Source organism: Musca vetustissima, unplaced genomic scaffold (assembly GCF_032173495.1).
Source record: "Musca vetustissima isolate MV318-11 ecotype Yass unplaced genomic scaffold, APGP_CSIRO_Mvet_v1 utg15378, whole genome shotgun sequence".
NCBI classification, from domain to species: Eukaryota; Metazoa; Arthropoda; class Insecta; order Diptera; family Muscidae; genus Musca; species Musca vetustissima.
The window spans coordinates 144,685-158,880 of NW_026878684.1; the positions used below are offsets into that span (position 1 = coordinate 144,685).

The following is a 14,196-nucleotide window of genomic DNA, read 5'->3' on the forward strand; positions in this document are numbered from 1 at the left end:
ACATCGCACTAAGCGTGGATTTTTTAAAGAAATTTTGTCAAGGACCAACATCGCACTAAGCGTGGATTTTTTAAAGAAATTTTGTCAAGGACCAACATAGCACTAACCGTGGATTTTTTAAAGAAATTTTGTCAAGGACCAACCTAGCACTAAGCGTGGATTTTTAAAGAGCTTGGATTTTTTTAAGACAATATTTTAAGGACTAGCCAGGCTATAGGCTTGAAGTTTGTAAAGAATATATTTCAAAGACTATCCAGGCTATAATAAGCATGGATTTTTTAAAGAATATATTTGAAGGACTAGCCAGGCTATAAGCGTGGAATTTTGAAGGAATATATTTGAAGGAGTAGCCATAGGCGTGGATTTTTAAGGAATGGAGTGGATTTTTTAAAGAAAATATTTTTAAGGACTATTCTGGCAAAATGCGTGTTTTTTTAATATTTTTTAATATTTTTTTAATATTTTGAAGGTCTATCCAGGCTGTAGGCGTGGATTCTGTAATGGATATTTTTGAAGGACTTTCCAGGCTATATGCGTGGATTTTTTAAAGAATATATTTTTAAGGAGTATTCAGGCTAAATGCGTAAATTTTTAAGGATTTATTAAAGAATACATTTGGAGGACTAGCCAGTCTATAGGCGAGGATTTTTTATCGAATAAATTTGGAGGCCTACTGGCGAGGTTTTTTTAAAGATTTTTTAGGGGGTATCTAAACTACTACCGTAGATTTTTCAAAGAATATTTTCGAAGGACTATTCAGGCTACAGGCGGAGATTTTTCAAAGAATATTTTTGAAGGACTATCCAGTCTACCCTTATGTACAGAAAACTTAGATTTTTCATAGAAAGTTTTTGTAATGGACTTTTAATGCAGATAACAAGGATATTGTCGAGGATACTTTAAAAAGAATTTCCAGGAGGAAACGTTGATTTTTCAAAGAATATTTTTAAAGGACTTTAAATACAAAACATAGATTTTCCAAAGGCTTATTTTGGAACACATGGATTTTAAACATTTTTTAAAGGTCCTCAGCTATCTTTAATGTTATTTATAATGGAATCAAGGACACCAAAACGTTAATAAAATTGTTAAAGGACTTCTAGAACACCCGAACATGTATTTTTAAAGAACTCTTCTTTGATATTTTTAAAAGTCCTCTTGGACATCAACAAATGTAGATTTTGTTAAATATTATTTTCCGTTAGCTTCAGGGACTTTTATGGATTCATTGTGAAAGGAATAAGGATCTTTTTTATTTGTAGGTCCCAATGGATTTTTCATATGGAAAGTTGGGTTTCAAATAATATGTTTATGGAAACCAAAGTGGATTTTTTCGAAAGTATTTTAAAGGACTTTTAGTACGCAGACGAATACTTTTTTCAAAGAATATTTAGGACGAATGAATATCAAAAATTAAATGATTTATAAGGCATGTGAATTTATTAACAAATTTTAAGGAAGATCTATAAATTTGTTATAATTTTAAAGACATCAAGTGTCAGTTTTGAAAGTATTTCTGTGAATTTCAGTTCTTAGACCCACTAAAATTTAAATTATTTAAATTTCATAATTTATGTTTCTTCCCCCTCCGACCACTTGAATTTCCCCACATTTCCTTTCTTCGTTTTTTGCTGTTTTTTAATGACAAGCCTCTTAACTTTAACATTGTTAAAAAGTGAGTTGGATCCCCTTCAGCACTTATACAATTGCAAAACTTAAGCCAACGAAGAGGGTGGAGGGGTGGTAGCTCCAACAAACAGCTACATTAATACAAATATGTACACACATCTGTAAGTATGTATATATGATGCGATTGTGTGTATGTGCGCATTGGGTGTATATGTCTGCTGGTCTATTTAAGCTACGGATGTTAGTGTTTAACTTTTAATACTACTCTGCAAGCACCGTTTGCTTTTTAACTTGGCAGAAAACGAAAAACAAAAATAAAAAAAATATTCGCACGGCAACGAACGTTCTGAACGTCGACACAGACGACTCAGTTCGCGTGCTATTGTTTAAGCTTAAAGCTTCCTGTTTGACTTTACGCTACGTTTCACCCATTTTGCCAGATGATGCTGCTGTTGCTGATTCGGCTGCTGCCGCTGATGATGATGACAGTATGAGGGGGAATGACGACTATGCTGATGCTGTTTCTTGCTGGCTTTTCCTGTTCATATGGATTGTGAGTGTGTGTATATTTTTCACAACGGTTTTCCCAGGATCCAAATACAAATACAGCTAGATTGCTTATACATGTTCATATTTCATATATGAATGTATATGTGTCCACATCCTCCATGCCTACCTCCCGCCCTCACCTCATTCATTCTTTCATTGTCAACAAGAACGTTCCTGTTCTAATGTTAAAGACAACAAAAGGTAAAAAGTTTCCATTTCATATGCCACTCCCGTGAATGTGTTAGAGTGGGCGTGTGTGTTTGCATGTGTTGGTGCTCTATGCACACAATTACTATACTTAATTCAGGCTAGTGGTGCGCGTTAATTCCATAGAGAACAAGACTTGGATAAATTTGAATGGGATCTTCAATTGTTTTCGTTTTTCTCTGTAGTTGAAGAATTTCTCTTGCTGTTGTTGTTGTTATTGTTTTTTGTTTTCCATTGTAGTTGAAGTTTTCTCGTATATGTTGCTGTTGTTTTTTAAGTTGACTCAATGTTGTTGCCAACATTAAACAATTAAAAACGTATGAAAAGAATGTTAGGTGGTTTCTTGGCAATTCTTTTGCAGAGTGTGTTTTTATAAGTTTTTGTTGTTTTATGGGCATTTAAAAAACAATAAAATAAACAAAAATAGAATATGGGAAGCAAATACTGTTGATGGCAAACAATACGGTTATGAAAAACAGAAACGAGAAGAGATGGGAAAGATATTATTTCCTGTTTGGTAGGTGGATTGTTATTTCACTGAAAACTCGACAATAACAGATAGATAGGAGACCTTAAAGGACTACTGTCGGAATATTATAAAGCATATTTTTCAAGGATCAACAGACCAATAAGCGTGAAGTTTTTTAAATAATATTTTCCAAAGGCCAATAAGAGTGGATTTTTTAAAGAATATTTTTCAAGGACCAAAATGCCTATAAGCGTGTTTTTTTAAGAATATTTTTCAAGGACCAAAATGCCTATAAGCGTGTTTTTTAAGAATATTTTTCAAGGACCAAAATGCCTATAAGCGTGGAATTTTTAAAAAAAAAATTTTCAAGCACCAAAATGCCTATAAGCGTGGTTTGTTTTAAGAATATTTTTCGAGGACCAAAATGGCTATAAGCGTGGTTTGTTTTAAGAATATTTTTCAAAGACCAAAATGCCTATAACCGTAGATTTTTTAAAGAACATTTTTCAAGGACCAAAAAGCTAATAAGCGTGGATTTTTTAAAGAATATATTTCAAGTATCAAAAGCCCAATAAGCGTGGATTTAAAAAAAAAATTTCAAGGACCAAAAGGCCAACAAGAGTGGATTTTTTAAAGAATATTTTCAAGCACCAGAAGGCCTATAAGCGTGGAGTTTTTAAAGAATATTTTTCATGGACCAAAATACCAATAAGCGTGGATTTTTTAAAGAATATTTTTCAAGGACCAACACGGCAATAAGAGCGGATTTTTTAAAGAATATTTTTCAAAGACCAACACGGCAATAAGAGTGGATTTTTTAAAGAATATTTTTCAATGACCAAAAAACCAATAAGCGTGGATTTTTTAAAGAACATATTTCAAGGAAGGTATAGAATATTTTTAAAGGACCAACACGGCAATAAGAGTGGATTTTTTAAAGAATATTTTTCAAGGACAAAAATACCAATAAGCGTGGATTTAAAGAACATATAAAGAATATTTTTCAAGGACCAAAATACCAATAAGCGTGGACCAAAATACCAATAAGCGTGGATTTTTTAAAGAATATTTTTCAAGGACCAACACGGCAATAAGAGCGGATTTTTTAAAGAACATATTTCAAGGAAGGTATAGAATATTTTTCAAGGACCAAAATACCAATAAGCGTGGATTTTTTAAAGAACATATTTCAAGGAAGGTATAGAATATTTTTCAAGGACTAACACAGCAATAAGAGTGGATTTATGTCTTATATAGAAATTATGGAAATTTTATTTTTGCTTAATTCCTTAGTCTATGAAAAATTTCCAATTTTCTAATTACAAAATTAATTCATCAAATCCTCAAATTCCGTACTATGCCAATTTGATATTTGAAATAATCTACATCACCTTTCTTTTCCTTCGCCATCGAAAATCCATTAAAAAATATTTTCTATTCCATTTTCCCAGAAAAAAAACTACTTTCTCCATTGCTGGTGTTATTGGTTGGTGCTGAGCTGAGCACATACCAATCAAAATTGTCTTGGTATTAAATTCCCTCCGGCGATATGACCTACAATAATACAATAGCAAATAGCTGTAGCAATCGCAAAAGCTCTATAGCTCTAGCTGCAACATATGTGGATATGGCGATTGTAATCTTGGTATTTCCTTGTGCCACAAATCCTCCAAAGTTATTTATTAGTCAGATTGACATTCTATTTGCTAACGGTTAAATCACACTTGTAGTAGTGGTTTGGTAACGGCAACGAAACAACAAAAACAAAAATATATATTGAACGAGCCAACGATAGATAAAGACAATATAGCGAATAAAAAAGCAGCAGCAACAACAACAACGTCAACAAGATACAAACAAGTGTTTCTGGTATTCTCTGTAACAATGAAATGCACAGCTACCCAATCGACAGATGTGTTCCAAGCGCCAATGGTAATGGGAAAATTCAATGGAACCCAATTCCCCAAATAATAAAAGAACAAGGAGCAGAAACAAAAATCGAACACACGTTGTTATTTCGATCAGGCTTCAAGCCAGTGGCATATACAGGGGAAAAAATATATCCAGATATCTATCCTAGATTTGTTGTGTCTGTAACTCGTGGATTATAAGCTCCATCTATGCAGCAATAAAGGTTTTACTTGAATGGATATGGTTTTATGCCATGAGATGCTTTTTGTTGTTGTTGTTGGTTATTGTTTTTGTTCTCTATTTTACGCTGTTGTGATGTATGAGTTGGAATTGCAAATATATTTGTTTCATACTCTAATATCGGTTACAAATCTCTCTGGGTAATATGATATTTTCAATTTCCATTTTGGTTTCATTGTTTGTCGCTGCTATATAGCCGTTGTTGTTGTAGTTGTCCATTTTTTGCATTATGAATTCCCTGTGTGTGTGCTTTAGATGGGAGAGTGTTAGTGTGAGCCATCTATCATAAAGCCCAAATACACTTTTTCCAACTGCCTTTTAGCGTTTCGTTTTTTCTCATTTTGTCACATTCAATGGAAAAACGTGTATGTTTTCTATATGCTCAGATCCGCACAATTGATAACCGAAAATTTTCCACTATGAAGGAAAAAAGAGAACTGGTTCTTTTTTTTCCTGTGTGAAATGAATGCATTGATTTTGAATGTTTGCCGTGGGTTTGGAATATGGCATTACCAGGTACGAGTAAGAGTATACACCACCATCACCGCAACTATCCATCACAACTTTAGTTGTGAACAGAACTGAACTACAGTTGGTTAGTGGTTGTTGAAATATATATTTGATGAAATTCAAAGCCACACAAAAACATGCAGTTAGAAACAATTGAAAACTTCAACGAAAATAATCGTTTAGCAGCAAAAAATAATAAAAAACACATTTTGTTCACAAAAATCCTGTGGCAAAAACAGGAGAAAGGGAAGTACAGATTGGAGTGATGTATAATTTGTAAGAGGATTTTTTAAAAATATTTTTCAAGGACAAACACAACATTAAGCGTGGATTTTTTAAATAATATTTTTCAAGGACCATCTGACAAATAAGCCTAGATTTATTAAATAATATTTATCAAGGACCAAGTGCACTGTAAGCATAAATTTTTAAATAATATTTTTCTAGGACCAAAATCGTGGGTTTCTTTAAGAATATTTTCAAGGACCAAAGGCCAAAAGCCTTATTTTTTTAAATAATTTTCAAGAACTGAGTGTTCTACAAACGTGGATTTTTTTAAAGAATTTTTTTAAAGGACCAAAAAGCCTGATTTTTTTAATATTCTTCAAGAACCGAGTGCTCTACAAACGGTGATATTTTAAAGAATATTTTTAAAGGACCAAAAACCAAATAGCTCGATTTTTTAAATAGCTTTCAAGGACCGAGTGTTCTACAAACGTGGATTTAAACGACCAAAGACCAAAAAGCCTGATTTGTTTTTAAATTGATTTCAAGGACCGAGTGTTCTACAAGCGTGGATTTTTGAAGTAATATCCTCCAAGAAAATTCTCCAAGGGCAAACAACGATTTTTTTCTCAGGACCAACAAACAAACTTAGATTTTTTAAAGAATATTTTTCAAGGATCAACAAACAAATAAGCGAGATTTTTTAAAGCATATTTTTCAAGGACCAAAAGGCCAATAAGCATGGATTTAAAAAAAAATCAATGACCAAAAAGCCAATAAGCATGGATTTTTTAAAGAATAATTTTCAAGGATCAAAATGCCAATAAGCATGGATTTTTTGAAGAATATTTTTCAAGGATCAAAATGCTAATAAGCATGGATTTTTTAAAGAATATTTTTTAAGGACCATGAAGCCTATACGCGAGGATTTTTTTCAAGGACCAACAGTCAAATAAGCATGGATTATTTTTTTTGCGTATATTTTTTGAATGTTAGAATTTTTAAAAAATATTTTCAAAGATCTAAACTCAATTTTTTTAAAAATTTTTTCCAAGTACTTTATAAATAATCCCCTCTAATTTACCTTCATTCGTGTGAATTTCCCCCTCTACTTCCCAAACCTCATTCTATCACTCTGATATTCAACAATTCAATTGAATATGTTTTGAAAACAAAACCGCAAATGAATATATCAAATCAAACTTCACTACTAAAACCAACCAGACAGGCAACACACCAACCTAACTACCAGTCAGCCAGGCAGTTTCGCACACATGGTGTATGGAACATGAAAGATGAATAAATGTGAGACAAATCACACACAGCTGTGTCATATCAAAGATTTTGGGAAAAAAAACGCAGGATATTCACGTTGGTTATGCATATGACTGTTATAGTCAGTGGCAGGCTACCAATGGTGACGTCACAGGAATTGAAAAAAAAAACGATGATGCTGTGATGAAACAAGTTGTGATTTTTTCCTACTCGGATTTGATATTGCATTTGTTGCCAGGAGAAAGCATCCTTGCTCACGACCTATTTCATTTAATATTGTTGTGCGTTTTTCTGAGATTTTGTTTTAATCTAAAGCATTTGAACTCTGTATACAGACGCTCCGAAATTTATGATATGCCTGTGATTGTTGCCAAGAGTAGCGAACAATACGCACCAATATTTTGACATTTGCACAAGCAATTCTATTCGTGTTTTTTTTTCACACTTATGGCTTCAGGATTAAATATCAACCCGAAACTGAATAACAAACTCAACGAACCAAAGACGGAAAGTAGAAAAGATTTCCAGACGACACATTTTTTTTACATATATATATCTGAGCCGATTTCAGGGAAATTTGCCAGAGACTTATTTATATTACATCAGTACGTTGTGTCAATCGGCCTAGCTATGGATCTTTTCAAGGACTTTGGTGCACTAATTACTTAAAATCGAACGAAAATATATACGGGAGCTATGACCAAAAATCGAATGAAAATATATATGGAAGCTATATCTAAATCTGAACCGATTTTCACGAAACTTTGCACACATCATTCTAGACTTAATTCAGTACGCTGTGCCAAAATTCGTGCAAATGAAAAGATTTCCAGGGACTTTGGTGAACCAATTACCTCAAATCGGGCGTAAATATATATTGCAGATATATCTAAATATGACCCGTTTTTTATGAAACTTAGCACACATTATTATAGACGCAATTCAGTACGCTATGCCAAATTTCGTGGAAATCGAATGATATATAGGGTCTTTGGTGCACCAATTACTTTAAATCGAATGAAAATATATATGGGAGCTATATCTAAATCTGAACCGATTTTCATGAAACTTTGCACACATCATTGTTCGTGCCAAATTTCGTGCGAATCGAATGATATATAGGGACTTTGGGACACAATTTAACTTAAATCGGACGAAGGTATATATGGGAGCTATATCTAAATCTGGACTAATTTTCACGAAACTTAGCACACATCATTCTAGACCTTATTCATTACGCTGTGCCAAATTTTGTGCACATCGTAAGATATATAGGGACTTTGGTACACCATATACCTTAAATCGGACGAAAAAATATATGGCAGCTATATCAAAATCTGAACCGCTTTTTTCCAATTTTAGTAGGGTTCGTCCTTAGGTCAACAAAGTGCGTTTGTTTACAATTTAACATGGACAGACGGACGGGCGGACATGCACGACTCAGAATGTGATTTTATGCATGGTTCATGGGCCTATATCGATTATTTTTGCCTGTTACAAACATATGCACAAAGACATAATACCCTGTACCATTGTGTGGTGAAGGGTATAAAAATGATTGGTTTTGATTTGTTCTTTTATTTGACTGGTTATGTGATGTGATGGGTGTGTTTATGGGAGAAAACATATTTTTGTATATATTGGTTTTAGAGTCACGTTTTATGTGAAAATGAAAGGAATGAAAACCATTTGTGAGGATTAATCGAAATTTTTAAATTTGTATTTTCTTTATTATAAAATTTGCATTTAAACCCAAAATAGAAAAATTAAAAACTTTGTGCAGGCATCAGGGACAAATAGTTTACCCCTAATCCTAATTAAATTGCTTCACAATTTATTCCATGATCATTGAAGTACTTTGTCAAGGAATGAAGTACTAGGTCTATCAAAATATTTTCCACCTCAAGTGTAAAACAATTATTTCAATACAACCCCCTTAAAATAAATTAACCTGAATAATATTTCATGTGGAAAATCCCACAATTTTCACAATTATTTTACTTTTGTTTCCTCCCCAAAAATACCTTAAATTCCCTATGCAACTGGCACCAATAAATCCGACTTCGTATAAAAAAGCTACTCCCCAAATTTAAACTCTCTCCCTATGACTCGTTAAACAGCTTATTAAATTTGCGGAATACAAGAAAAAAACGAAATAAGTAGAACAAAATTTCCCACGAAAATACGTACCGGACAACAGACAATACAACAACAACCAAATATAACACTTAAAGAAAAAACTCGATAACGTTTTTCCCTACTTTACATTTAACCCCAAAAAACAACATTTCTGCTCTGCTCTATTTACCAACAAGAAACAAATAAACACATTAACAACCTATAGAGAGTTATTACGAGTTTTTTCACTCTTCGTGAGTTTTTTCTTTCGGTTTTTATTGTAAATCACTGCCCGAAATGTTTCATCGTGCTGACCAATTTTTAATGCTGTTTTTTGGTGCGGAATAGAGGAGAGGAGAGTACATGAGATAATCAGGCTACGTGGAAAATGAAATGGAGGGAATGAAATATAATAGTGTTAAATAAAAAAGTAGTAATGGTTCAATGGTAGTGAGGGAAAGGTGGTGATATAAAACGAATTACAGGAAATACTACTTCATAACGTTTTGGAGTTTCAGGGCAAATCGTAAAAACATGATATTGAATTCCATATAAACGGGATAATAATAAAAATAAATCCTTTAATTTTAGAGTTAGTCATCACCAGTTCCAGCAATAGTTCCTTTAATTTTAGATTTAGTCATCACCAGTTCCAGCAATAACTACAAGCCAGATTAAGATACGATAAAATGCCTATAATCAAATAAGATGATAAGTTTGGTCTGGCCAAAATTGTATGGCCTCCAGGTGATATATAAGACGAAACACCACCGAGATAGAAGACGAAACACCAACTTGCAGACGTGCAGGTTGTACTGGCGTGGCGTTAAAAAAGATGTCTGAAATCCTCAATACACAAAATAGTGGTGCTTATATCAAAGCGGGAATCAATATTGACTAGTGTTGAGAATTTACAACAATTGGGAACCCACAATATAAAACCAAACCAAACTCCCAACTTTAAGAAGTTGACGAATATATTTGGTTGGAATATTTCCAGTTAAAACATTCCCAAATTCCCAAGTACCCCGAAACATGGGACAATATTGATGGTTTCTGTGTAGAGATTTGCTGTAAAATGAAAACCCTAAATACTAAATTACAGCCAACTATGCTGAAAATGATCCTCTCTCTCTAATTTTGCAATCTATATCGCTATTTCAAGAGAGAGAGAGAGAGAGATGTGTAAATCGACACAGCACTTTATTCTGATCAAGAATATATAATTTATAAAAAAGGCAAAAGGAAGCGAGATAGACCCACAGTTCCTATTGTGCATAGAACGTACAGGTCGCATTTATGATCCGATTTGGATGAAATTTGGCATAGGTCACTTATTTGGCCCAAGGACGACCCCTATTGAAATTGGAAAAATCGGTTCAGATTTAGATATAGCTCCCATATATATTTTCGTCCGATGGTCCACCAAAGTCCCTATATATCTTTCGATTTGTACGAAAGTTTGCACAGCGTAGTGAATTAGGTCTGGAATGATGTGTGTTAAGTTTCCTGAAAATCGATTCAGATTTAGATATAGCTTCTATACCTGACCAAATGAAAAATTTAGTGTCGGTTGCAGAATAACATGTTTATGGATCCATTTTCATTTTAGCGGTCCTTTAAAACTGCGATGAATCCTAATACATTTTTTGAATATACCGAAAGTGGTGAAGGGTATCATATAGTCGGCCCCGTCCGACTTTACTGCTTTCCTTAATGGTTTTTAAATAAGGCATGGCTGTGGAAGTTCATGCCTTTGACTCTGAAATTATTTTAAAGCTATTCTCAAACCAGTGAGCGGAACAGTATAGTCGGACGGGGCCGACCATATGATACCCGACACAACTTCTATGAACATCTAACTTTCTGTGTCACCACATTCTGAGCTTGGGCAATATTTCGCAATGTTTGCACCCTCTTGACCCACTAGAGGTCAACAAATATTACTACTATTCTGTACAATTACTTGTCCAGATTCCCTTCAACGTGGGTTGTTTTGTGATTTTCGGCTTTCACTTGTGACCTGTATATCGACTCGAAAAAAAAATACGTTTTCGGTCCACTTCATCCCAATATTATTATCTGATCATCACCCGAAATTATAGGCATTGTCCTTGACTATACCTGGATACTAGTGAAACATTTCAAAGCGGTAATGGGTTACTAAATAATATCTGAGTACGTAAGCACCTGTAAACATTTAAGTGTAACTCCCACATCCGAGTACACATCACAATAAATTTGGTATCAATTTAAAGGTCAGCCACTCCTCTTGCGTGCACTATAAACTTCTCGGGTCTATGTCCTTCAGGGGTAAATCTATACGCTATAGGATACAAATATTGTAATTTTTCACACAAAGGTCAGGGTCCATTTGACCTGCTAAATATTGACCTATCTTTATCAAAACAGCCATGCTTATCCTTTGGCCCGATCCCCTTCTCCATGCAAAAATTCACGATGCGCCATAATTGCGGCCTCTGGAGCAACCAGAAAAACAAAAATAAAGGTTTTGGTTCATTGCATACCCTAAATATTAACCGATCTTTTGCAAAAACAATAGGGGTCTTAATTGGCCACAACCCATCCTACATGCAAAATTTCGTGAAGAAGTTATTTAAAAACTATTCTTAAGAAATATACGCATTAGGCTTTGGAAGTGTTTTTTGAAGATATTCCTAAACCAGTGAGCGGAGCAGTATAATCGGACGTGGCCGACCATATGATACCCTACACAACTTCCACGAAAATCTAACTTTCTGCGGTACTACATTCTGAGCTTGGGCAATACTTCGCGATATTTACGCCCTCTTGACGACAAGAGGTCAACAAATATTATTATTACTAATATTCAGTACATCCCTTCTAATTACTTGTTCAGATTTCCTTCACCGTGGGTTGTGTTGTGATGTTTGGCTTTCAATTGTGGCCCAAAGATCGACTCGAAAAAACACAAAATTTAAGTTTTCGTTCCACTTCATCCCAATATTATTTTCTGACCATCACCGAAAATTATAGGCGTTGTCCTTGACCATAACTGGAACCTCATGCTACATTTCAAAGTGATCTGTGCTATATTTCCGCCCCTAGAGTGGCAATAGGTTACTAAATAATATATGAATACGTAACCTGTAAATATTTAAGTGTAACTCCCACACCTGAGTACGTACGACCATATTATTGGTATCAATTTAAAGGTCAACCACTCCTCTTGGATCAGTTTCTCGGGGTCTATGTCCTTCAGGGGCAAATATATAGGCAATAGAATACGAATTTGGTAATTTTTCACACAAAAGTCAGGGTCCATTTGACCCGCTAAATATTGACCGATCCTTATCAAAACAGGCAAGCTTATTCTTTGGCCCGACCGCCTTCTCCATGTAAAATTTCCCGATGTTCGCGCCGTAATTGCGGCCTCTAGAGCGACCAGAAAAACCGACAAATATTTAGTATTTGGTCCATTTCATCCCCTAAATATTATGTGATCTTTACCAAAAACAATAGGGGTCTTCATTGGCCAGAACATGCAAAATTTCATGAAGATTGGTCCATAACTGTGGCCTGTATCGTGTTTACAAATTATAATGGACGGACGGACGGACACAAATGTCTAGATCGACTCAGCTAGTCGAGATATGACGATCGGTATACTTAAAAGTGGGTCTAGGACCAATATTTCGCGGCGTTACAAACATTTGGGGCTGCACAAAGCTATAATACCCTGACAACATAGTTGTGTAGGGTATAAAAAGCCAAGCCTTTGTATTCTTTTAAAAATATTCTTAGAAAATCCATGCCTTTGGCTCCGAAAATGCTTTTGAAAATATTCTTTAAAAAATCCACGCCTTTATCTCGGGAATCGAATTTTTTGGCTCAGGAAGTTCTTTAAAAAGGTTCTTAAAAAAAGTCACGTCTTGCCACGAAATTGTAGGAGGTTTGTATTTTAAGATTTTCAGAACTTAATTTTCCATTTCAAAATAAAATTTATTGTCACATACTAAAGAAGTGTAGTATATGTAAAACTTAACAAAAAATACAGTGCAACACTTACCTCGATTTGAAATGGCAGCTTCAGCGGTATTCCACAACAGACACGAGTGCAGCAAACAAATGAGGCTAATTACAATTAAAAAACGTCGGCAATACTTCTTTACTTGCGAATACAACAACAATGATGATGGCAACGACGACGACATAGATGTGGAGGCAGATGCTGATGTCGAATATGCTGCAGTTCGTCGTCGTGAAGATGCAGTGGTGGTGACGGTATTGGTTATGCTCGATGCCAAAATGCCACCAAAAAACGACGCTGACGATATTATGGGTTGTGACGGTGGCAATGTTGGTAATATTTCTGTTGTTGTTGCTGTTTCTGTTCTGTTGCCAGCATCATAAAAAGAAAGTTCCGATATTTTACTATTGCCTCCTGCAAATGGTGGTGTGTTGTTGTCGATAGTGGTGGTGGAGCCATTCATGGCTGTGATACTGCTGGAGGTCTTACTCATAACATCGGTAGCAACAACTTTTGGAATGTTGTGAACAACAGCACGCTTAAAAGGCATTTGATTCATTCTGCTGCTGGTGTTGTTGTTGTTTTTGTTAATATAGGATGTGTTGTTGGTGATGCTACTGGAGTATGCGGTGCCTGTTTCTGTATTGCTATTTGTATTTTTATTATTAGCTAAAGTTGTTGCACATGTACAATTTTCTACCACTTCTACTTCTTGTTCTTCTTTGTCTGTGTGTTTTTCTTCCTGTGTATGTTGGCGTTGTTGCAGTTGCTGTTGAGTGGCCTGAAGTGCTGCTTTGATGCTGCTGTGATGTTGATGTTTCTTCTGCCGTTGTACAATTAAAGGCATTGTTCTGTTGAAATGTTCAAGTAGCGCGGGATATTGTGAACAGAAAAATTGACCAACAATAACACAGAAACTATGTGATTTTTTGTTGTATACTACAAATTATTGTTTTTTTTTATTTCTCGGTTCAAGTGCTTTTGTTATTGTGTTTTTGCTTTTTTCAGATTTCTTCTGTTTATTTTGTTGCTAATTAGATTTCATAATAAA

The 14,196-nt window shown here is 34.5% G+C and overlaps 1 protein-coding gene across 1 annotated transcript; it reads right to left on the minus strand.

Annotated features, from left to right (window-relative positions):
* Positions 1 to 2,045: 2,045 nt before the first annotated feature.
* On the minus strand, positions 2,046 to 13,992 carry LOC133323463 (tyrosine-protein phosphatase 3-like; the record flags this gene model as incomplete). Its single annotated transcript, XM_061532388.1, has 2 exons — positions 13,185 to 13,992; positions 2,046 to 2,167 (listed from the first exon to the last, which is right to left on the minus strand). Coding segments are annotated over exons 1-2 (930 nt in total), but the record flags the coding sequence as incomplete, so codon positions are not given.
* Positions 13,993 to 14,196: the final 204 nt, after the last annotated feature.